General features: G+C 51.6%; 9 protein-coding genes and 1 non-coding gene across 10 annotated transcripts; 3 read left to right on the top strand and 7 right to left on the bottom strand.

The window, feature by feature from the left end:
• Positions 1-220: 220 nt before the first annotated feature.
• BU24DRAFT_t70 lies at positions 221-317 on the bottom strand. Its single transcript has one exon. It is a non-coding gene; the product is annotated as a tRNA-Asn (tRNA).
• Positions 318-1,052: 735 nt separating this feature from the next.
• On the top strand, positions 1,053-1,646 carry BU24DRAFT_495215 (cytosolic large ribosomal subunit protein L30; the record flags this gene model as incomplete). The annotated part of the gene is made up of 3 exons (XM_033534110.1): positions 1,053-1,068; positions 1,168-1,382; positions 1,474-1,646. 3 exons carry the CDS (start codon positions 1,053-1,055, stop codon positions 1,570-1,572), a joined length of 330 nt encoding a protein of 109 aa, XP_033380486.1. The 3' UTR covers positions 1,573-1,646.
• A 196-nt stretch (positions 1,647-1,842) lies between these two features.
• On the bottom strand, positions 1,843-4,250 carry BU24DRAFT_495214 (uncharacterized protein). The gene is made up of 2 exons (XM_033534109.1): positions 3,738-4,250; positions 1,843-3,684 (listed from the first exon to the last, which is right to left on the bottom strand). The coding sequence occupies exons 1-2, from the start codon at positions 3,824-3,826 to the stop codon at positions 2,157-2,159; spliced, it is 1,617 nt and encodes a 538-aa protein (XP_033380485.1). The 5' UTR covers positions 3,827-4,250; the 3' UTR covers positions 1,843-2,156.
• Positions 4,251-5,411: 1,161 nt separating this feature from the next.
• BU24DRAFT_270937 (uncharacterized protein) lies at positions 5,412-8,133 on the bottom strand. Its single transcript, XM_033522589.1, has 2 exons — positions 7,489-8,133; positions 5,412-7,432 (listed from the first exon to the last, which is right to left on the bottom strand). The coding sequence occupies exons 1-2, from the start codon at positions 8,019-8,021 to the stop codon at positions 5,644-5,646; spliced, it is 2,322 nt and encodes a 773-aa protein (XP_033380484.1). The 5' UTR covers positions 8,022-8,133; the 3' UTR covers positions 5,412-5,643.
• A 1,477-nt stretch (positions 8,134-9,610) lies between these two features.
• Positions 9,611-10,411, bottom strand: BU24DRAFT_270953 (uncharacterized protein). Its single transcript, XM_033522590.1, has one exon. The coding sequence runs from the start codon at positions 10,192-10,194 to the stop codon at positions 9,793-9,795; it is 402 nt and encodes a 133-aa protein (XP_033380483.1). The 5' UTR covers positions 10,195-10,411; the 3' UTR covers positions 9,611-9,792.
• A 2,278-nt stretch (positions 10,412-12,689) lies between these two features.
• On the top strand, positions 12,690-13,148 carry BU24DRAFT_453595 (uncharacterized protein; the record flags this gene model as incomplete). The annotated part of the gene is made up of 1 exon (XM_033531272.1): positions 12,690-13,148. One exon carries the CDS (start codon positions 12,690-12,692, stop codon positions 13,146-13,148), a length of 459 nt encoding a protein of 152 aa, XP_033380482.1.
• A 51-nt stretch (positions 13,149-13,199) lies between these two features.
• Positions 13,200-14,027, bottom strand: BU24DRAFT_270846 (uncharacterized protein). Its single transcript, XM_033522588.1, has one exon. It carries the CDS (start codon positions 13,842-13,844, stop codon positions 13,251-13,253), a length of 594 nt encoding a protein of 197 aa, XP_033380481.1. The 5' UTR covers positions 13,845-14,027; the 3' UTR covers positions 13,200-13,250.
• BU24DRAFT_270835 (uncharacterized protein) lies at positions 14,027-14,552 on the top strand. Its single transcript, XM_033522587.1, has one exon. It carries the CDS (start codon positions 14,210-14,212, stop codon positions 14,477-14,479), a length of 270 nt encoding a protein of 89 aa, XP_033380480.1. The 5' UTR covers positions 14,027-14,209; the 3' UTR covers positions 14,480-14,552.
• Positions 14,553-14,983: 431 nt separating this feature from the next.
• Positions 14,984-17,768, bottom strand: BU24DRAFT_425978 (kinesin-domain-containing protein). The gene is made up of 4 exons (XM_033528868.1): positions 17,480-17,768; positions 17,020-17,429; positions 16,052-16,970; positions 14,984-15,998 (listed from the first exon to the last, which is right to left on the bottom strand). The coding sequence occupies exons 1-4, from the start codon at positions 17,691-17,693 to the stop codon at positions 15,334-15,336; spliced, it is 2,208 nt and encodes a 735-aa protein (XP_033380479.1). The 5' UTR covers positions 17,694-17,768; the 3' UTR covers positions 14,984-15,333.
• A 955-nt stretch (positions 17,769-18,723) lies between these two features.
• Positions 18,724-22,297, bottom strand: BU24DRAFT_425977 (COPII component protein). Its single transcript, XM_033528867.1, has 9 exons — positions 22,218-22,297; positions 21,773-22,166; positions 20,604-21,619; positions 20,164-20,554; positions 19,965-20,111; positions 19,853-19,914; positions 19,688-19,799; positions 19,130-19,630; positions 18,724-18,837 (listed from the first exon to the last, which is right to left on the bottom strand). The coding sequence occupies exons 1-9, from the start codon at positions 22,250-22,252 to the stop codon at positions 18,826-18,828; spliced, it is 2,670 nt and encodes an 889-aa protein (XP_033380478.1). The 5' UTR covers positions 22,253-22,297; the 3' UTR covers positions 18,724-18,825.
• Positions 22,298-22,446: the final 149 nt, after the last annotated feature.

Here is a 22,446-nt window from a genome sequence, read left to right as displayed (position 1 = left end):
AACGGAGACAGAAAAAATTGAAATGTCAGGACATGAATCACGTTCCATCAATCTGACGACAGTACGTGACAAAGAGGAATGTGTCCATCAATCAATCAATTAAAAAAACATACAAACTACAAAGATTTGCCCTCCATTATCATCAATCAACAACAACAACGATGGGAGTGGGCAAAAAAATGCCTCATAACAAAAAAGTGCAAAAAAAGAACAGAAGTAACTCCCCCGCGTGGGCTCGAACCACGAACCTCCTGATATCAGGCTTTCGAATGGAATGCTTAACAGTCAGACGCGCTAGCCAATTGCGCCACGGAGGATGGAACTTTCGAACACTGATGGCTCGATTGTTGTGATGTTTGAGTTAAAAATATTAATGTATATATACCACGTCGAAGATGCAAAGCCGAAAGCTTTTGTTTCGGCGTCTTTGCAGAGTTTTAGAACGGTGGACATGGTCCTTAGTGCGGCGGGTAAATGGTGTCTCAAGCAGGCAGGGTCTTGTGTCTTCCTTGCTCGGGCCTTTTGTTCGGTCGAACTTTTGGGAAACCAGATTCCTTTGGTGCACCAAATGTACTCTATACAGCTACACTCGACGCAGGATTGTTATTATCATTATGTGAATGCGTTTACTCTTTATGCTCGTCATCTTTCGGTAGTCATTTACAAAACTGTGTTTTTGTGCGCACAGCAGGTATTCGCAGAACGATTAAAATATGACCAACGATGAAGCTTTGCACCAAAAGCAGATTCTCCGGTGAAGCACAACGTTTCTGCGATTACTAGCTTTACCATCGAGGTATACAATATGTACTTCTAGACTTAACTATCCCGCAGTAATTCATCATGCGCAGGCCTGTCAGGGTAGGTAACTACGAGGTAGGTCCTTGAAAGCTCGATGGATGCGCTAACCCGATCAAGGCACTCGGTTAAGTTTGTGCGCCAAGAGTTGCCCACGCCAGCCGAATGATTTTCAAACTCGACTTTGAATTTCCTCCCTTCCTCATCCACCACGCTTTATCTACAACAAAAGTTGCCGGAGCAAAACAGCAGAGATGGCACCTAAGAAGAGTACGTCGCATCCGATTCACTGTTCCTGACAGCAGCAATGCTTCCACACACGAGCCATCCACATTCATCGAGAGGACCTCATTGACAAATTTCCAATAGACAAGAAGACCGCCGACAGCATTAACTCAAGGCTTGCCTTGGTTATGAAGTCTGGCAAGGTTACTTTGGGTTACAAGTCCACCCTCAAGAGCCTCCGTAATGGCAAGGCCAAGCTCGTCATCATCGCCGGCAACACTCCTCCCCTCCGCAAGTCCGAGTTGGAGTACTACGCCATGTTGAGCAAGACCAACGTCCACCACTTCTCCGGAAACAACGTAAGTTAACCATGCACAGGCCTGAGAAAAAGTCTGAATCAATGGACTTTGGAGGCCGAATGACATGCTAACGTGTTTTTCTCTGCTGTAGATCGAGCTCGGTACCGCCTGCGGTAAGCTCTTCCGCTGCTCCACCATGGCCATCATCGATGCCGGTGACTCGGATATCCTCGCTGCCAACCCCGCTTAAGCGATCAAAAATATGACCGTCGGATGAACGCAGAAAAAAAGAAGGAACGCGAGAGAAAAAGGGATGGATTGGGAGAACGTCATATGGAGCGTGTCAATTATATACCCTGGAGCCAGTCGACTCGGCTGAGTCTCGCTGCGCCAAATACCAATTCAACGAGTACCTCGTACGAGACACATATCACTGTTTCCTGCCGCATCCTTTTTCGTGAACAAATAACTAGTGACTGGCCTCTCAATCTGAACTGTACACCAAGTGACCGAGTAACCACCGAGGCAGCATCACTAAAAGCACAACAGTACCATTCCCTATCACACACTCCACCCACCAACTCCACACACACAAGCATCCCTTTCATCTACCACGCTCCTCCTCTTTCTCACAAACCATCATCATCCATTTTCTCAACCCACAAATCACACTTCATCAAAATTGAATTATAAACCAAGTAATTGAAAAGTATTCTCACTAGTTATCTTATCTACAAAAAAAGGCAAATTAAATATTACATCCCCATCCTCTTCATCCAAACCAGGGTCTCAACCACCTATAAGTATTTGGATATCACGTTTTCCCTTCGTTCCTCACCCCGCAACAGTAACAGTAGCAGTAACCGTCTCCTTCTCCGTCGTCGTCACCACCTCCGTGACCGTGACGACAGGAATCGGCGTCACGATCAGTGGTCCCTCGTCTGTCGTCGTCGTCGTTGGCGGTGGGACCTCCGTCGTTGGCGCAGGAGGAGCAGGTTCGTTGGTGGACGTCGGTGCCGGAGGTGCTGGCGGCGGCGCGGGACTTGATGGCTCTGCTGCTGGTGGTGCTGGTGTGGGCTCAGGCGTTGGCTGTGTCTGAGGCTCTGATGGTGCGGCTGGCGACGACGACACTGGAGGCGCAGGTGCGGGCGAGGGTTCCACGGCAGCCGCCGAGCTCGATGACGGGGCAGGTGAGGAGGGCTCAGGCGTCACGGTCGTGTATTCAGTCTGTGTTATTATGACGACGGGGGGGACTTGTAGGGAGGTCGGTGGCGCTTCTTGCACTGGCGCTGGGGCGGATGAGGGTGCTTCTTGTACCGGTGCGGCAGCAGATGAGGGTGCTGGGTCCTGAGGTTGAGGGCTTGCGGGTTGCTGTGATGGTTCAGCAACGGCGGCGGAGGAGAGAGAGAGGGTGGGGTAGATGGTTGTGTACTCCGTCGTTGTGATTACCACAACGCTCGTTCTCGGCGGCTCGGATGGCACTGGAGCCTGTTGGACGGTGGAAGTACCTGGTTGCTCAGCGCTGGAGTTTCCTGGCGCTTCCTGCGTGGGCGCTGCGGACGCCGCTGCCGAGGACGGTCGCGGGGACGGGTTGAACAGGAATCCGCCCATCGTGGACGTCGTGCCAGGGGGGGCTTTCGCGGTCGTTGCAGCGGAGCTGGCTAACGTGGCTTCGGGGGCAAGCGAGGATGCGGTCTGGATGGGGCTTGACGATGACTTTGTGCATGTTGACGATGTCGCTGGTGCTGCGGGAGTGCTTTCTTGCGGCGAGTAGGTGAATTGCGGTAGGCGTGTGGTTGTTGGAACTGCTGCTGCTGCACTGGACGATGATGGTGATGACGATGACGATGCTACTGGGCTTGACGGAGCGTCTGCTACTATGGTGGACGTGGACTCGGGGACACTGGACGACGCCTCAGAGCTGGCGACCCCCAGCGTCTCACTGGCGAGAACACTCGACGACGAGGCACTCGATGGCACGGAGGAAGTGACTTCAGGGGTGGGGGCGGGAGCAGGGGAAGGCTCTTTGGTGAAGTAGAACGTCGACACGAGCGTCTCGGCCGGGAAGGTCTGGGGGTTCGACTTGAGGTCGAAGAACGTCTCGGCCTCCTGGATGGTAGTGAACTTGCTTTGCTCGATTGGCGTGATGACGAGGCCGGCGGATTCGGCGTTGATGGATGTTGGAGATGGGGTGGAGGCGCCGGCAGTGTTGTGAGTGGTGGTGGTGATGGTGATGATGCTTGATTGCGGGATTATCTCAATGGAGTACACGAGGTCTTCGAGTGTTGTCGAGGGCTGAGAGATAGATTGTGAAGTAGTGGTGGGTACAATCGACGAGGTGGTGTTCAAGAATGGTGATGATCTGCTTTGATATTAGCACGATGTTCGATTTGTATCCATTCATGATAGACGTACTGTAACCGCCGATAATACCTAGGCACCGGCCCTCCCAATGTCGTGCTACAATAAGCTGCCAGCAGCAAATATGTGAAAATGATAGACATGATTCAAAAATGTTACCAGAACTAGAGAAGAGAAGAAGAGGGAAAAATCGGATCGATCAAGCGATCGTTAATGACCAGCACTCGCTTCAAGCACAAGATTGACAACAATAAGTGACAATGATTGAAAGGAAATGTGTGGAGATGTGGGAATGCAAGCACAGATAAGAAAGAAAAAGATCGACGAACAGGAGAAAGACAAGGACAGTGAAAGACTACAAAGGAAAAGGAAGAAGAAAAAACGTGTCTGCACCCTGCAGACAATAGGATATGACTCTACAAAGCTCTGATGCAAGCAACTTCATTGTCGAGGCGGGATGCAGTGGGGTTTTGAAGCTTGGGGTTAGCCGCTGTTTGAGCGGAAAATAAACAAATGAAGGGCACTGGTCGAGCATTGTCGTAGGACTTCACCAATTTACGATGTACCACACGGATGTGTTGAGTGTTCCTGCTTGGTGAGTGGAGGATTGGTTATTGGTCGTCCAAGAGAGATGGTCGATGTTTCAGGATGCGGCCAATCAGAGGGCCAGAACGCGACAATGTCACGATATCCTCTTTCCAACCGCTGGACGTGCTGTTAACGCCGTGCACGGGTGCCAGGAATAGAAATGCAATATAACAGTGGTAACTCCAGGCACGGTCGCTCGTCTGGATTTCTGTGATCCGGATTGTGAAATAAATGGACCGTGGGCCGGTTCTCACGGCTTGAACACTATGCGACTCCGTCGATTCATGATCGTCTCTGTTTATGTCGGTTCATACCCGTATCTCCTCTCGCGAATCTCGCAATCTGAAGTCCGTGTCAAGTACTAAGCGACCTACGGATGATGATTTGAATTCCAATTAATGCTCGAAATACCTTGCACAACTACGGAGTACATTACCGCTGTATCTTCTCCCTCTTTCCGATACAAGAGCCACAGACTTCGCGTTAACCTGTCTTGAGATCCGACACAAGTAACTAACATCAAAACCCAATCAAATAACCACCCGTCCCAAAACAAAAACCGAAAGCGTCCAATTAAATTCGTCTGCTCGCTGCTACTTTAGGAAAAAAAAAAGAAACGAAATGAAACTTGAAATAGTATAGTGGAGAAAGAGAGACAATGTGTGGACGTGGATATCTACATGAGTGGTCAATTCCAGAAGTCATCTCATGGCAAGAAAAGAACGGGAGAGAAAGAAAGTCTGTTTCCCTCAAAAGATGCCAAGTTCGTAGAGATTGGAGAAGAGTGTTTTCATTTCAAAAATGCAATATATGATAAAATAAATGAGGTATCGTAGATAGTCATAACAGATGAGTTGCGTGAGCGATCGACCAAGTCGTGTAAACTTTCTCAGAAAAACAACAACCATATGGGTTTGTTGTATCCAAAAAGAAAGAAACCAATTAAAGACATGAGGTACCCGGGAAGAACATTGAGTTCAAATGGTTGTTGGTAAGAATGATGAATGAAATGAATAAATAAGTTGTGACCAAAATATGTAAATAAATAAAAAAATAAAATGCCAATTCATCTTTCCCGACTGAACGATAGAGTCATCCTATTCTCAATGGGTATCATCGAACCGAAAAAGAGGAGACAAGACTGTAAAACGGCAAAAACACCAAAACCAAAGAAAAGCGTTGGCATGTAACGTTGGCAACAGAAAAGACTCCGCGTAGGCTCAATGGCGTTAAGGTAACAAAGTAAATTCGTGAGTGTGTATCATCGTCATGGCGTCGTGCTTGAAGTGACATAATATATATGTTGGTGATGGCTAAAGGTGGATAGATAGAGGTAAATCGGTGTTAGTTATACTCGAAGATCCCGTCAGTCCTAATGGCGATTGCCGACGGCTTGCTGTTCGCCTGTGGCCACTGCCACCAAGGCTTCCAGACGTCGCATGTCGTTCGCTCCACCCTGATGCAAGGGAGGACCAAATGTTGCAGGGCCAGTCTCAGGTTCCCGCTGCGGCCGATATGTCGAGTTGGACAGCCCCTGGCTGTAATGCTGGCGATACTGTTGATGGATGGGATGGGGCCGATCCATTATGGACGTCGGGGGACCAGGTTTCTGCTCTTCCGTCGGGACGACAGGAGGGAGTGCCTCGACATACCCGTTGCTGTGCACTATCGCAGGATGGTACTCGTTCATGGAAGAGCCTGATGGCGTTGGAACACCTTCACTGCTGCTCGAATCCTCGGGAGAGGTACGCTGGACGACCCTCCCAGGCTGTCCATTGGGTCCGCTGGGTGGTTGAGGGGCCAGGGGACCATTATACCAGCCTTGTCTTTTGTTCTTCCTTGGAGTGGCGGGAGACTCCTGCGAACTCCGTTTCAAATCGTCCTGAGGAATCTGAATAGACTGCGGAACGGTGGGCAACGTCTGTTGAGGGCCACTGTAATAACTCGGATGGGGAGCAGTCGTGGGACGTGTAGTGGGAGGCAGGCCCCCTGAGCTGCCGGAAAACTGCGGCCATTGCTCTCGAGGAGGATTTGGACTGGCAATCTCCAACCGGTTGAGGTCCTTTTGCAAATTAGTGTCCCATGATATGCTCTGGCGTTTGGTATGCCCTAGTGTGCTTGGGGGTGGGTCGCTCGGTGCATGGTAGGTGCGAGGCCGTGCGCCGGGCGTGTCGATCTGCATGGGGCTCGGGCGACGTTGAAGGATAGGCGGGGGAGGGGCATGGTCGAAGCTCTCAATTCCAGGAAGGCGTGTCGTCTGGCTGGCGGCGGGCTGGGAGGTGTATGTCGGGCGAGGTGCGTCTGGAGTTTGGTAGTATCCCAATCCACTGGTTGCGGGCCGAGGTCCAGAGTATGTCCCAGGATGCCAAGTACGTCTTCGCCAGTCCGAATCACCGCCCGCATTTGAATCCCTCCTCGACTCCGTGAACTGGGATGACGTTGGACTTCCGAAAGCGCTGCTCTGGCTGGAAAATGTCGACGAGGTCGAGGACGGCAGAGGAGTGATGTACGGCTGAGGAATCTGGCCAGGAGGAGGACCCGAGAACGGATTGTTGCCTGAGGGAACAGATAGCCGACGGCCAGGCGGCATTGCTGCACCACCCCACGATACAGGTCTCGAGGCACTGGATGCGGGTGACTGGAAGCCTTGAGGGTATCTACCTGGGCTGCCCGTAGCGGCCGTCGAGAAGGTCGCCGAAGTGGGCGTCGAAACTTCCACAGATTGGGCGCCGTAGTCCACGATCTGGGGTCCAGGACTGCCCATTAGAGGCGGGTTGTAGGCGTCATGAGTATTGATAGATATCCTAGCCCTGGCAGCAGGGTCGTTAGCTATTGCGAGGGGTGGGGGCCGGCGCCTCGCATCCGCCGGCTGGCTTATGCTCATGGTTGAAGCGGTGGATGCAATACTAGACGCCGACAGATTCCTGCTGTGCCCTCTACTGTGCCCACCCTGACTACCCAGCGTGTTGGCTCGCGACCGTCCCGGTGGGCGCACACGATCGGTCCTGATTTGTCGTTGGAATCGAGTCCCCGTGGCGGCCAGTGAGTCTCCGGGGATATCCTCGTTCACGTGAACCGTCTGCGCATGTTGTCGAAGATTATCGAGGCGTGAGAATCTGCGTGAGCAGTGGCATTGGAAAGGTCGTTCACCAGTATGTTTCCTATAAAATTCCCCAAGTCAGTGTACATGATACTGAGCGTCCTGCAGGATACATACCGAATATGTCGTGCCAAATGTTCGCTTCTGGTGAAGCTCAGCTGGCAAGGCGGGAATTCCGTACAGAAGAACCTCTGGCCTTTCTTCTTCTTCGACGGCCTATTGACATCGCTGGTTGTACTTTCATTATCCGAGCCATCCCGACCTTCGTCGTCCCCACCCATTTCTATATCGTGTGAAGACCCCACAGAATGTGTCGACCTGTGTGAACTCCCGCGGCTTAATGCACTCTCCTGGCTGGGGTCGCTCTTGTGGCTCGGGGCTTCACTGATCTCGCGCTGGGGGGTGAAGGGTGAGGACGGTAACGGCCGTTGCGCTGCAAGTCCTCCAAAACTGTTACGGGTCGGTGTCTTCGCGGACGGGTCTTCGCTACGTGGGTCTTCTGGAGGCTGCAGCGGTTGGTGTGCATCGGGAAAGAATCGACTGTTTGGCCGCGGCGTCGTCGGCGTCGTCTCCTCGCCAGGGCGGGATGCTGGATGGTCGGGCAGGGCGAGTGTTGTCGTTGCAGTATTCACGGCCTGGAATGCAGACATGATCGCTGGTGATCAGGGCTGGGCGCCGGTTCGTTCGGTGGGAGAAAGGACGGGCTATTTATTGCACACTGGTCTGATGTGAGCGCTGACTTCAGAAGCCTCCAGAGGGGCTTGAGCAGCGTTGGGTTCGGCAGTGCAAGAATTCCAGCGGGGCCAACCGGCCAGTGCCTAGGTAGTTAATCCAAGAGGTGCGCCAGATCAGCTACCGCCGAAGAATGGAGAGAAATGGGAGAGGTTTGGGTGTTGGTGGTCCTTGGTGAGGGCTCCAGAAGGCTGAAACTCGAAATGCGGGTGACGAATGAAGCAGCGGCGATGCAACAACATGCGAACCTGGCGCTCGGTGCGGGAAGGCGGCGGATCGAGGGGCAGGTAGGCAGGCGGGAATGGGCCTGAGGAAAGAACAATGCGGGGGCGGTGATGTCCGTCGAGAGTGTTGACCGAGTCTGTGGTGGATGAGGTGGAAGTCGTGGTCAAAATCCAAGGAATGGTCGGCGGTAGTGGTGGTGGGTGGTGGTGAGGCGAAGAGAGAGAGAAAGAGGGATGGTTGGTTAGAGTGGGAAGAGAGGGAGAGAGAAGAGAGTGGTGATGCAAGAGAATGAAGAAGAGTCGGAGAGTCGGCGGGAGTTAGGATGAGTATGGGTAAGGGTATTGGTATATTGGTACGGGTTGTGTAGGTGGTGGATATGGTACCGGTATGTGTGTGTGCGTATGTGCGTATGTGCGTGAGATGGAGGTTAATGGGTATGAGTAGAGTAAAGTGATGTGAGGCCAGTGACGCTGCGATAAGCGTGAGTGTGTGTGAGGGAGGGGGGAAGGGAAGTAGGGAAGGAGGGAGGCGATCACCGCCACTTTGGAGGCAGATGCTGGCTAATGCTGGTGGATGCTGGCAGATGCTTGGACTGGGCTGGGCTAGGCAGGACAGAACAGGGCAAAGGCAGGGCAGGGACAAGACGAGACAGGGAATGGACTAGGGTTAAGCGGACATGTCCAGGTGTGAATAGTTGTAATATCCTTGGGCGTAGGAAGTAGTGAATCCAGTAGTCTGTGAGTAGTGTAGTGGGTGTAGTGTAGTGTAGTGTAGTGTGTGGTCGTCGTAGTAGTAGTAGTAGTAGATTGTCGTGCAGTCGTTGATTGATGCAAAGGTACGAGGACCTAAGGTACCGAGTAAATAAAGATGAGACGAATAGTTGGGTGGCTGGCGGGTGGAGGAAGTGGCGGATCTCATGCGCACACAGAATGCAGGCAGGCAGGGCAGGGCAGGGCAGACTTAAGACAGGACAGGACAGGACAGGACAGGACAGGGCGGACAAATGTCAAGAGAGTCAAGATCAAGTCAAGACAGGGCAGGACAAGACGAGACGAGACGAGACGAGACAAGGAACAGGGCAGAGGCAGTTTAGATATTAGAGGCGGTAATAATAATATGTAGTAGAGTATGGACTGTTAGATGTAGACAGTAGACTCATAGGCACAGTAAGAGGTAGACTTGTAGAGTAGAGAGTAGAGACAATAGAGGCAGATCCGGCCCTTTTCTTTCGCTTCGCTTGGTGGGCGGCGGGTCAGGGCGGCACGAGCAAGGTACAAATCGATGGTAACCATTTTTAACCTTTTCACGGTACGGGTCAAGTAGTTATTGACTACTCACTGTTTAGTAGTAACTAGTAGTACGAGTAACTACTCACCCAGGTACTTACAAGGTACCACCCACCGTGCCAACCACCGCCGCATCCACTCTAAGATGGTTTGGATGATTAGTCTAGTCTAGTCTAGACTACACGCATAGACAGGTACTTGGGTTCGAGGTTGGCAGTTGTTGGTCGTACAGTATGGTATAGTACACAATCTGACTACAGAGTGCTGGGCTTTGTGTTGTACCTACCCGGAGCGGAAGGGAAAGGGTAAGAGAAAGAGAAAGAGAAAGAGAAAGAGAAAGAGAAAGAGAAAGGGTTGTCGTTCTCTGGCTCAGAATCGGGTCCTGGCGCTGCTCGTGTGTCTCTGACGTGCAGGAAGCATGAAGCATGAAGCAGCAGGAAGCACGAAGAGGAACGAACCCCAACAGACGCAGACGCAGACGCAGACAAAGTACTGTATGTACGAGGTACCTAGATCCATAGTTTGCAGTTTGCAGGGAGATGGAGTAGGATGATGATGACGGTGGAGTCGGAGCGAGCATCGTATTGGATGTTGGGAGAGGCTAGGGTGGGAGAGTGGGAGAGTGTGTGTGTGACACAGAACGAGGTACGGAGGAGAGCAGAGTGGGGAGACCAGAAAAGAGAGGTACGCAATGTGAATGGATGATACTTGCGGTAGAGAAGAGGCACAGCACAACATACTCGTACATGACATGGCATAAGATAGGACAGAGATGAGACGAGACAAGATGATACAAGACAATACGAAACAAGAGATTGTTTAACAATATCTACGAACATCCTCTATCCTCCATCTACGAGTATTATCTACATGATGCATAGGGCAAACAAGAGGATATGCGAGGGGTAACCCAGGTACAATGTTAGTTGGAATGCAAGTGGACCAATCCGGATCAAGGATCCAGGCACCGGTTTACCCAACTCGTACTCTTCTTGTATCGACTCGTACTCAATACTTAACCACTGTACTACTTCTACCGGTACTTACTTATTCGGCTGCGAGAGCTATGTTACTCGTAGTACTGTAGGCCTATGAACTTTTTGCCTCGTCAGTAACGGGTGCATCTATGGGTCATTATTTCCAATGGCTGACTATACTTATAGGTACAGCATTGTGTACGAAGACCAACATGGATCATAGTTGTCTATATGGAGTGCAGGACTAAATACGGAGATAGTATTACATTTACTCCGCACATATTCCTATATAAAAATGCAAAGTACGGAGCACGCGGGTATGATCTTGTTTATTCCTCTCTTCCATGTACTCCGTACGTGATACCAAGTATTCCGCCCACCCAAAGTGTACCATTGTACCGTCGAACCTCAACATCCAGGCGGTACTCATAGTTGCACTCCGCACTCCTCCGTACCTGACTTTGACAACCCACTAACCCACCAACCCAAAGTTCCCCAACCCGAACCAAGGAAACCGAGATCTGCCTTTTTTCGATCTACAAGGTACTTGTCGCTGCTTGCAGATCATCTCTCGTATGCTGATGCTGCTCCTGTCAAGACGTCGTTCCTTGATGACTTTGCTCGCAAACCATCTACCTATCCGGATGATCCCTCGCCCCCCTCAATCCGTCCCAATCCGCCGCCCAATAGCACCTACATGATGCGAAGCCAAGGTTCCTGCTTCGCTTGTTCGCTTGTTCGTTCGCTTTTTGTATTTCTCAGCAACGCGAGATGCATGCACACGTACTCGTACATACCTACGCATACGATACGCATTGCACTCTCGGTAATCTGCACCACCTGATGACTTCTGGCTGCTCTGGCTGCTATCTGCCTAACTCAAACTGCTTCCTCAATAACAAGAACCGGTAGTACACTATCCTTCGCGCCGCCGCATGTAAGAAAGTTTAAAAATGGGGACACTAACTTCACCGCACATACACGATGGATGGGGCGAGGGCGCCGCGCTTGGGAGGACGCTCACAAGGCTATATGTTAGTCGTCTTCGCGTTGCGGGCCTGGCGGCTACATACGACAATTATGACAGGGCGGCAGATCCTCGAGGAGGAAAGTTCAGGTTCAGATATTGGTTCGGGGCAGGGCAGAAGGGCAGGACAGCGATGATGCCAATACTTCTGTGGGAGTCGTGATGTTGGTAATGCTGGTGGGGCAGGAGCCAAATGGGGGAATCGCGTCCCATGTCCATAATTACCATACTTTACACTCCAACGCCCCTCTTCAATCATTCATTCATTCATTATCTATTCCAACGCCCACCGAATAAATAATCAATATCGATACAGAGCCCTCTGACACTCGTATCTACTCTCTTACGCGTGCCTCGAATAGATATCTATACATCATCGCCTGCCTTGTTGCTCGTATGGGATCGGTAGAGGTCAGCACATGATTCAAACGGGATGTTAATGATATATTGTTAAAACCACATTCGGCGCTTCCTCGATATGAATAACGGTCGGCAACATGTCCATATTCATACAGACCCCTCACCTCGCCTCACATCCAAGAGCCTGCCCTTGCGCCAGGTTCCAAACACCGTCCAGGGGCGTTTTCGACGACGCGAGGGGCACCTTTCAATTCCTACGCCGCACATTAGTGAACAGCCATCTTACGGTACCTCGTAACTAACAGAAAGGCAAGAAGAGAAAGGGCGGCGCAAAAAACGAGAATCCCTCGTCCCGTGCCACCACTGCAGTTTCACATGCCGTGAGAGGTGTTGTTGTGGCTCTCATCCCCACCTCCACCTACCAGACTTTGGACAAACTCTAAGGGTTCCACTCCAAAATGTACCCCTCCAAACCCCTCCTTCTTCGCCTCACCTCTGGGCTGAGTTGAGGTTTCGAAGAGAATAACTCCCCTTCTTCTTGTCAGGTACGGTAATGGGGCATTTAAAGAACGGTGCGTAGGCAGGGTTTACGTCAGGGAGACCGAATGGGGTATATTGTAACAAGAAACCCTCCTCTACAGAAACGCGAACTGCTCGGCCGTCAAGTCAGACTATTCATTCATCACCAGTAGTCGTCAGCAACATCTCAACATGTCAACTCTCAACTCTCAACTTGGGATCCACCCCACCACCGACTGCCATAGTCTTGTGGATTTCGTTCAAAAACTGGTTGGTGGTGGTGGCCGTCACCCGCAACCATCCATCATTGGCCGGACTACGGCACGGGCGGGGGCGCTGGCTGGCGGCGCTGGGTTACTTGCAGCAACCATCAAGCATCAAACAGCAGTAATACCTGAGGTAGTTAGCAGCAGCAGCAGCATCAGCGAGTCCACGCAACGACAAACGCGGCTACGAAGCTGCAAGGGGAGCGAGCCATTCAAAGAAGTCAGGTCACAAGGCCTAGCCCAGCCCCTCTCCTCCCAACCACACACACCACTCGGTGCCTTATTAGTCCTGATTGTATCGTTTGTTCAGGATCCGAGCACTCTGGGTGTCTGGCACGTCTGGCTAACTAGGAACTGCGAGGATGTGCTAACAAGCAAGCTTTAAACCGAGCTATCGTCAGCCCCCGAATCCGATCATCCTCCCACACTCCACCCCGGCCGTCTTGATTAGGTACAGTACCTTTTTTCCCACAAGCAGGCCCTCTCGTCAATCACTGTACCTGCCGTTAAGCGAGTCTAGCCGTGCCGTCCGTTTTGGTATCTTCATGTTTCTTTGTTCTCTGACTGTGACTCTTACTTTCGAGGACCTGTGATATCCACGGAAATGTAATGTATGGATGGAACGGGGTAGACCATGCAGAGACGTTGAGTAACAACAGTCTGACGCATTATCTTCCTGGCACCGGGCACGCGAAATCTGGCACATCGAACATAAAGCGGTGAGTATCAGATATCTACGCCTCTGACCGCGGATCGCCACGGTATGTCTATTCTCGTTCATATGCTCCTCCGCAAACCTTGCCAAAGATATCATGACATGGTTACACCAAAAAACGATGATGGAATCATACTCCATGCAGGAAGTCCTTCCTGTATTTAAACCTCTGTGTCCTTGGGGCCTGAGTTGCGAATATGAATCAGCACCGAAAGCACAACAAACAAGGCAGAAAGGGCTAAAGAAGCCGAACAATGAATGTTTCCTTCCCCGCTTGCTGCCGGTACCTTTCTTTTCTCCAGTTACCTCTTCGGGGTACTTAGATGAATGAGGGGGACAGAGAGGTTGCAGTGACATCCCGTCCATCCGCCCATTATTTCCGTGTTGCTTTGGAGATAGTCAATGTGACTACTTCAACATATCTGCATTAGGAAACAGAAAACCCCAAGCTCGGTGCTGAGACATCGGCATCCATTCATTCGCACAGACAGATAGACCGAACTACTGGCAAGCTTCTTGTTCGTCAGTTTTCCCCTTGGAGGAGGTGTTGGTTGCACTTGCTGACGGCAGCAAGCAGCGAGCAGCAGTCAGTCAGTTTCAGCGGGAACTTTCTTTGGCCAAGTCCTATGACTGTCATAGTACCGAGTAGTTCTAAGTATCGGCATAGCAAGATCCACTCAACCCATTGTGTTTGACGTCCAAAAGCCCGATACCAGGTCTTCGTTTTCTCGATGCTAGGTCTCGAGATGATGTATACAGAGTACCATTGTCACCACTTTTACATCACTTCTCAGGATCTTTCACCATGTCATCTCGCCTCATCCCATATATGTCAAGTCTTTACCCCCAGCCGCCCCATCCCGCACTCTCCCCCAAGCACCTCGATGGAGAAATCGCGGAATAACACTCGCGCACGACCCATGGTTCGGATAGCAGACGTTGTGGGCTGCGGCTGGCACCCAGTGCGGATTATCCCCCCAGGACGTCGAGTAGCGGGATGAATCGTGAGGGGGTAGATGTCTACCTACCTTTCCACCTATGTAGTTACTCGTACCTTAGCATCCTTTGCCCTGTCATGTCCTGTCCTGTCCTGTCCTGAGCACATGCTCTTATCCTTAACGAAGGGCAAGGCTAGTCGAGCAGCGATCTACACTCCCCCCCCACACCCCATCACTACGTACCGACGACATATGTCATTCCCGCTGTTTACACGCTTGCAGTCGCCAGACGCAGAGGGAGGTGCGATGAGCATGAGCGATGAGCATGAGATAAGATTGTGAGCTCCGACTGTACATTGGTGCCCTGTGCCTGCCGTGCACTGCGGCTTGCCGAGCCGAGTGGGCGCCAGGCCCGGGCGGGTTTATTTGGAAGTGATTGGGGGGGGGGCATTGTTTGATATGATATGATCTTGCTAGATACGAGTGATGTGTTTTGCACCGTGATGGATTTCGAGGATACGTACTGTGGCATTGCATGCCAGGCAAGTGGAATGAATGGTACTGTGGGTGGAATGTCTTTCAATGTCGAATCTTGTCATGAGCTAGATATGATACCGGGGGGATATGCAGGTCTATGATAGCAAGCAACGTACAATGACCACATGCGCTCGGACATGAGAAGCAGAAAGAACAGAAGAAGAAGAGAAAGCAGAAGGAGGAAACGCCACGCATCTTCACCATGGAAATGCTACGCTTCAAGAACGCCAGAACACCATTGCCATGCGTCGTCCAAAACGCTGGGGTATGCAACACCGAAACAACATAACTAGAGACACGTCTCAACTCAACCGAGCGAGAGACTGTCCTTTTGAACGCCAACGCCAGTACGCCCTCGTCATGGCCGGTCACCGCTAGAATCAGAAATCGTAGGCGACAGTCAAGCCAACGCGCATGTTCTCCACGGTCCTCCCCCCGACGCCCTTCAGCATGGCGAGGCTTTCCAGGTCGTGCACCTCAGCTGCTTCCATCTCGACGAGGCAATTCACGATGGCGTCTGCCTTTTTGTTGCCGACGCCCTTGAGGGCTTTGATCTGGTTGACGTCGCGGGAGTTGATGATCTTGAGGAGATGTGTCGTGCGTGGCGTCTGCTGGCAGTCTGGGCCCGCTGCGCTCAGATCGGACACCTCTGCCGTGTCTCTGAAGATTGGGAGTTTCTTCGCCGTCTTCTTGGGCTTGCGGGCGGCTTTCGGTCGGTAGTCGAAGCTGCCGTCGGAGGCGTAGGACTCGTCGGGATCGGCGGCGGCTACGAAGTCTTCGTCTTCGGAGTCGTCTCTGTACACCGCTCTTGCCTTTGCTGGCTTGCTTTGCGCTTTCAAGGGTGCCATGAGGCTCGATGTAGTAGGGAGAGGCATGGCGGACGCAAGTTCCTTCTTGGTTCGGATTCGGTCTTCCAGTGTTCGCATCTTCGTCTTTAGCTTCTCGTTTCCGGGGAAGAAGGGCGCGGCGAGTTGGTACATGCGCAGGGCGCTCGCTTCTTCTCCGCGTACTTGGTGTTGCTTCGCCATGAGGAGGAATTGGAGTCCTACACAATTATCATTAGCTTATTGATAACCAACCAAAGAGGACGACACTTACCCTGTGCTTTTCCGTCTTCCTCCTGCGCATCTATCCTGTGCTCAAGCTCATCCAAACGTTTCTGTAGGTCTGAGGAAAGAGCGGGAGCAGATGCTGCAGCGTCCTGTAGCGCTTTCTCGGCCAGCTTCTCGTCGATACGCTGTGCGATCAAAGCTTCTATTGATTCCTTCGACAAGCCCGGCTCTTGGAATCGCGCGGCACCTTCGCCGGTCCTCGAGGTCTTCATAGGACGCGGCACTAGTGTGCTGTCGGCAGCTCGTTTATGAGTTTCACCAGCTCTCCGGATGCCCTGGTTCTGCGCAGGGATCGCAGATGGCCGCGAAGTAGTAGTCTTGCGAGCGTCGGAGTAGACTGAGAAAGCTTTGACTGGCTTGGACCCTGGCTTCTTCTTCTCGTTCTCCTTGTCTTGGAGGGTTGTGTTGTGTGCCGCGGCAGTCAAGGCCCGCAGAGGCTGTCTGGCAATGTTGGCGCCTCCAATGCTGGCCGTAGCAGCCAGAGGCTTCACCCGTTGCATGGGCTCGTTCTCGATCTCCGCCACCTCAATCTTCTTCGTCCTGTTCGCGAAGTTGAGGGAGCTGAGCGTGTCGAGATGGTATGAACGCACAGGGGCCAGGTTGAGGATCATGATGGTGAGTCCGTTGTTCTGACCGAGAGACAGGATGCGCGTCATCTTTGATTCACGGTACGGGATCCGGCTCTGTTTCTTGCTGATAGCCTCTACGCATTGGGCAAGGACGAACAACGACTTGTTGATCGCGGAACTTTCGACCAGTCTCTCCTTGTTGTTTTCTGTGCGGCGGTTGTCTTCTGAACCAGCTAGATCGATGGCAGAAGCGCGGCTAACGCGGACTGTGTCTTCGGTGGTTTGGGTTATTTTTACGCATAGGATGGCGTGAGATCGTGACGAGTGAGCATTTAGCTAGGGCCCGTTAGTTTCTAATCATCAGGATCCATTCGAAGACTCTCACTTTTGTCGATGATGTAGATCGGTTGATGTTAGCTTGATCGTATAGATGCTCAAACTCCTTGAGAGACGTGCACGGTTTCTCAGTCAAGCCCACAACGACCGTCTTGCCTCCATTGTCTCGTATGGGAAGACCAGACGGTGTTCGCTTCTCCGGAGGCTCGAACAGGTCGTAAACACGGTCACAGTAGATCTCGTAGTAGCTCAAAGCAACCTCGACTTGCGTTGCACCGGCGGTGTCCTTCTCGACCTTTCGACATCTTCGGTAGATGTTACTTAGCAATCTAGGGATGACACCTCGATCTGCCAAAGATTTGCCTCCACGCATCGTGTGAGTCTTGCCGGTACCCGTGACACCATAGGCAAATATCTGCACGTCAATTCCCTTAAACAAGTGCTTTACAGTTGGAGACACTGCTGGCGCGTTAACATCTCTCGCGATTGGCGTGTCGCGACAAACCAACCTTCTCCATCGAAGAGCTGCTGCTGCGTTGCCTCCTGCTCGTACACGGAGCTGAATTGGAAACTGAAAAACTCGTTCTCGTTCTTGGGATTCGGCATCCGAATGACGGTCGGGGCGGCATCGTTGCCAGCTGGGGATTCGGCGGTGACGATGGTGTCCTTGTCCAGCTCCTGCTTCAGGAGTGGCCGTATCCTGGCCACGACGCGTACAGACATGATGAAAATAATTGACAATGAAAATAACAAAAGCCGACTGTCGAAAAGACGAATGAATGTCGGACCTACCTGACGTCGATGTTCGATGTTGCAGAATCCTTGTCGAGGTTTGGATTTCGTGTGGTGTGGGTTACCCGGGCAACGGACGAGCACAGGCCGTCCCGTTCGGCTTCGTTCAAACAAGCGGTCTGCATGCATGACCAGAGCATCGTCACAAGGTATTGCACACTTCATAAATCAATAAAATAGTGTCAGGTGAATAATGGTGGAGTGCGATTCATGACGTGGCGATAGGGAAAAGCCTCTTCACTGCGCCCACGTAACCAAATATACAGAATTGATTGCAAGGCCCCAAGACCTCTCACAGAATGATTTTATAGCTAAATTCTTTCCACTATGGGTAGTGCTCGGATTAAAGTGATCTTATTGTACTTGCTTGTCCGCTTTGAAAAGCGGAATTGGGGTGATTATGATATGAATCCATTCAATCAGGGATATTCTGCTGCGACATTATGTGATTTGATGCCTCGAGACTGGCCTTCGCCTTTCCTTGACAACTTTCTGTGGCAATCAGATTCTTCCATTCATGGGTTTTTCTTCTGTTTCTGTATGTCCATTGGGTTCAGTAGAATTGTTTGGGATTTTTTTTAAATGATTAATTGATGGATGATGGATGATACCCAAGGACTCGAGGTTGCAACTGATTGACTCAATGATTTTTTATTTATTCATGTTTACAGCTTTCATGTTAAATCTTCATTTCGTTTTTGTTTTGTCAGTTCTATTTTTACTAGAAAAGAGGAGCGAGAAACGCAGAGGGTCGTTAATAATTCCTCTTTATTTATTTCCACCTAAAAATAATAATTATACACATGATCTGACGGAGTTAGGTTATAAGAAGGATGAAAAAAAGTCCATAAGGTTGACTTAGGTACGAAGAGATATTGTCATTCGAGGCTAACCAACAGACGGGCAACACCCGGGAACGAAAGATGGAAAAGATCACGGTTGTGAGGGAGAGAGTTCAAATGGAACGTCTTTGCATTGAGTTTGATTGTTATTCTGTTCTTGTCTACAATAAGATAAGATCGAAGATATTGATCGGATGTGTCATTTCTGTTTTAAACTTGCTTTACTGAACAACCTGTGAAAAGGGGGAGAATATGTTAGTGGATTTCCTTTGTTTTCGTTTGGGGGAAGTTGGGTGGTGTGTAGTTATTTTAATGGATATGGGAGGGAAGGGGGAAGGTAAGTAGGGAGAGAGGGAGAGAAGGAGCGAGGTTGGATAAAGACAGTCATTCAGTCAGGCCAGGAGCTCAGGATCAGCGGCGCATCGTAATCGTAATTGAGGCCGTGCAGCTGTTCGGCGTGGGTGGGTATATGTATTGTTCTTCGCATGGAAGGGAAAGAAAAAAGAAAATCAAGAGTCAACGTACCTTCTCCCTGAGCAGACCGAGCCACTGCTGGACGCTCATTCCCTGATCCGCGCGGTCCTCGACCAGCAGCGTCTGGGCCCAGAGCTTGAGGCTCGGGTCGCCGTCCTCCTTGATGATGTACAGGGTGGGTGCGATGATGCTGCCGACGCCCTTGGCGAGGTGGTCGGCTGACTTGTCGAGCACGGCGCGCACGCGCTCGTTGAACTCGTTGTCCAGGACCGGCATCGTCGTTTTGCCTTGCTTGATGGCGTTGCGGTCCTCGCTGCCGAAGACGTCGGCGAGCAGCGCGGGCACCGCGTCCCGACCCACCCAGAGGAACTGGTTCACGCCATCGTCGATGAGGTACAGGCCGTAGGGCACCAGGCGCTCCGATGAGAGGTTGCCGGTTGGGGGCAGGAGGATCTCGCCCGTTTGCGGGTCGGGGACGCCGGCGTTGTCGGGCATGTCGTGCAGGCTGTAGAACTTGGGGTGGATGTACTGGATTAGGAGTGGAAGGGGGAGCTGCAAGGAAATTAGTTAGTGTCAATATGGGTTTTGACGGGCCCTTTGAAATCTTACCGTAGACAGGAAGTTGAGTGCTGCGCTTCGGAGATCTGATGGGATCTGCGATGACTTGCGCAGGCCGACGTGCTTGACGAGCGAGAGGAACAAGAGAGGTAGAACTCGGAGGCTTATGACAGATTAGCATACATGTCGTGGCTTTAGTTTTGGCTTAATACATACTTCTGTGGAAGCTGGAGGCCACCTGCTCCCATATTGCCACCTGCAAGCTCCTTGCGGTACGTCTGAAGCTCAAGTTAGCACATCACTTAAGAAGACAATGCATCCGACTTACGCTGAGAATCTCGATGATCTTCGACTGGAGGGACTCGCGAGCTGCATCCAGGCCGCTTCCAAATGCTCGCTCGACAGCCTTGTGAGAATAGTAGACGGCAATGGCAGAGGGGTCGGCGCTTGCGTATACGTTGGCTACAGACTCGGTCTGGAAATTGTTAGAACGATTGCATAGCTCAAGTATGATCAATATGTCTTACTGTTGGTAGCGCAAGTGTGAGAACTCTGATTCGGCGCTCGCCATTGCAGGTGGTGTGCAGGACCGCGGCCTGCAAGCAGCAGACAGCACGTGTCAGGCTCTCATCGATTGCCACCTCAACAACGTAGGCTTGGTCCCTGGGGAAGCTGGGGAAAGCGCAGAGATCCGAGCTGCGGTTGAAGAAGTTTCCGTAGAAAGTGGACATCCTAAGACCAGTGGTAGCTCTGACACGCAGAACAGCCTCCAAACCAACTTCGGAGCTCAAAAACTCGGAGAACTCGCGGGCGAACTTGATTGCATCTTCCGATCTCGCGGCGTTGAATCCAGGGTAGAAGTAAGTCTGTCCACCAGTGAATCGAGGCAAGTTACTTAAAGAAGCAACGTTTTGGTATCTAATACAACGTCAGTGGGGCTCATAAGAGTCGTCTAGACTTCGCTTACTGTGACGAGAAAAGGAACATGTCAATGGAGACTTGATTCTTGGAGCATTCCACGGCGAAGCTCTTGTAGAAGCTGTTTTCAGTCTGGAGGAGCTTGGCCTCGCCCGAGGTTCCTAGCAGCTTCTTGTCTTCTCTCATGGTCAAGGCACCAACACCAAGAGTAGGGAGCGTTGCTGACAGCACGACGATCTTTCCACCAACAGGAGAGATGAGCTTGTGTGCCGCCCTCAAAGCAGGTCCCATAGCGGATTGTGTGATTGGTGTTTCCTGGTACATTCCCTGGAGTTTTTGGAGGAAGTTCTCAATGTTTTGCCTGCATTCTGACAGATTGACCAGGAGATCCGAAGGAGTAGGTAGGAAAGGCTCATCTAGATCGGAGACAACGAGCATGCTAGCATCCACAGGGCCATCCTCACTGTCCGGAATGTCGGGGACGATCTTAAAGTAATGAAGGCTGGAATCTACGGCCAAAAATCCAACGCGGGTCCTTCTATCGGCGTTGGGGATTCGGTCAAGGCTCTCCAGAATGCAACGAGCAGCCGTTGCTAGAAGCCCAGAGGACACGGATGCAAAAGTAACATCGAGCAGGAACAAGTAGACCAATGGCTGCGGTGGTCGCACCATGTATTCCTGGGGAGCCACAAACTCGCAAACCGAGTAGTTCAGCTCTTGCCTTTGCCACCTATCCACGCTCTTCTGTTGCTGCGAATCCCAGTCAAACGCCTGCGGTACGTCATTGGTAAGATTGCACATGTTACATCGCCAGCGGTGTCCGTTATCGAGGAACGTAACGAAAGGATTGATATAAGCTCTGCAGCGGCGACATCTTGAGATGACCTGGTCGGAGACTACAGGAACAGGATCCTCAGCATCTCGTAAAGACCCATACGGTTGTATGACCAAAGCAAATGGAAGTTTCGATTTCTTGAGGAGGGAATGTGTGGTTGGAACGGCGTTCAAGGTCGATCGGAAGTATCGTGCGGGGGCGTTCGAATGTGGGGAAGGCGTTGCGGCGGTCTGTCACTTGTTAGTCCCTGATTCCCTCTGTTGCAGGAGAACAGCGAGCAATTGAATGTCGAAAAAGCATATGCAATTCATATTGTCTGTGCAGATCATAACAACACTATCCGAACTCTCCAGGGTCGCTGGCGGGTGATGGGGCAATCTTACATTCGGGGGAAGGTTGATAGCTGGCGGTGGGCTCTCAACCTCCCAGGCCTGAACGGGCTGTTGGAGCAAATCACTGCCGACTAATGGATTCTGCGCATTCTGCGTCGCCTGCTGGGGTGTAACTTGCGTGGCCTGTGGGCTGAGGTTCATCTGGCCGAATTGCTGGGCGAGCGGGTCATGAGGGGATTGACCAGCGGGCTGTCCGTAACCCGGAGCCGGTTGCCCATAACCTTGAGCAGGCGGTTGTCCGTAGCCCTGAGCAGGTTGAACAAACCCAGGAGAAGGCTGTCCATATGTTTGTGCAGGCGCACCGTATCCAGGCTGTCCAAGTCCATACGCTTGACCTGGCTGCGGAGCATTGGCACCTTGCGCGTTCGCACCGAATTCGTATGCCCTGGCGTTCTGTTAGCTCTGCATTTCTCGGATTTGTGGGTTGTTGACATACTGCGCAGCATATGCGCGCTTCTTTTTATCAGCCATGTCGCGATGTAGATTATGGGTTGAGTGAGTGTTGGTACAACAAATATGGGGAATTTAGATGTGAGGTCGAGCTCTCTCCCAAGGATGTGTTCTTCTTGGCAAAGCCCCCACCAAAGGAGTTAAAGCCACACCGCCGAAACCACCTGTACAAACCTACACGACAATCACCTAGTAAAAGAACCCAGGCACCAGGA

The sequence above is a fragment of the Aaosphaeria arxii genome (assembly GCF_010015735.1).
Source record: "Aaosphaeria arxii CBS 175.79 unplaced genomic scaffold BU24scaffold_8, whole genome shotgun sequence".
In the NCBI taxonomy this organism is placed as follows: domain Eukaryota; kingdom Fungi; phylum Ascomycota; class Dothideomycetes; order Pleosporales; genus Aaosphaeria; species Aaosphaeria arxii.
The sequence above is the reverse complement of the archived record's forward strand: the minus strand, read 5'-3'. Positions and strand labels throughout refer to the sequence as shown.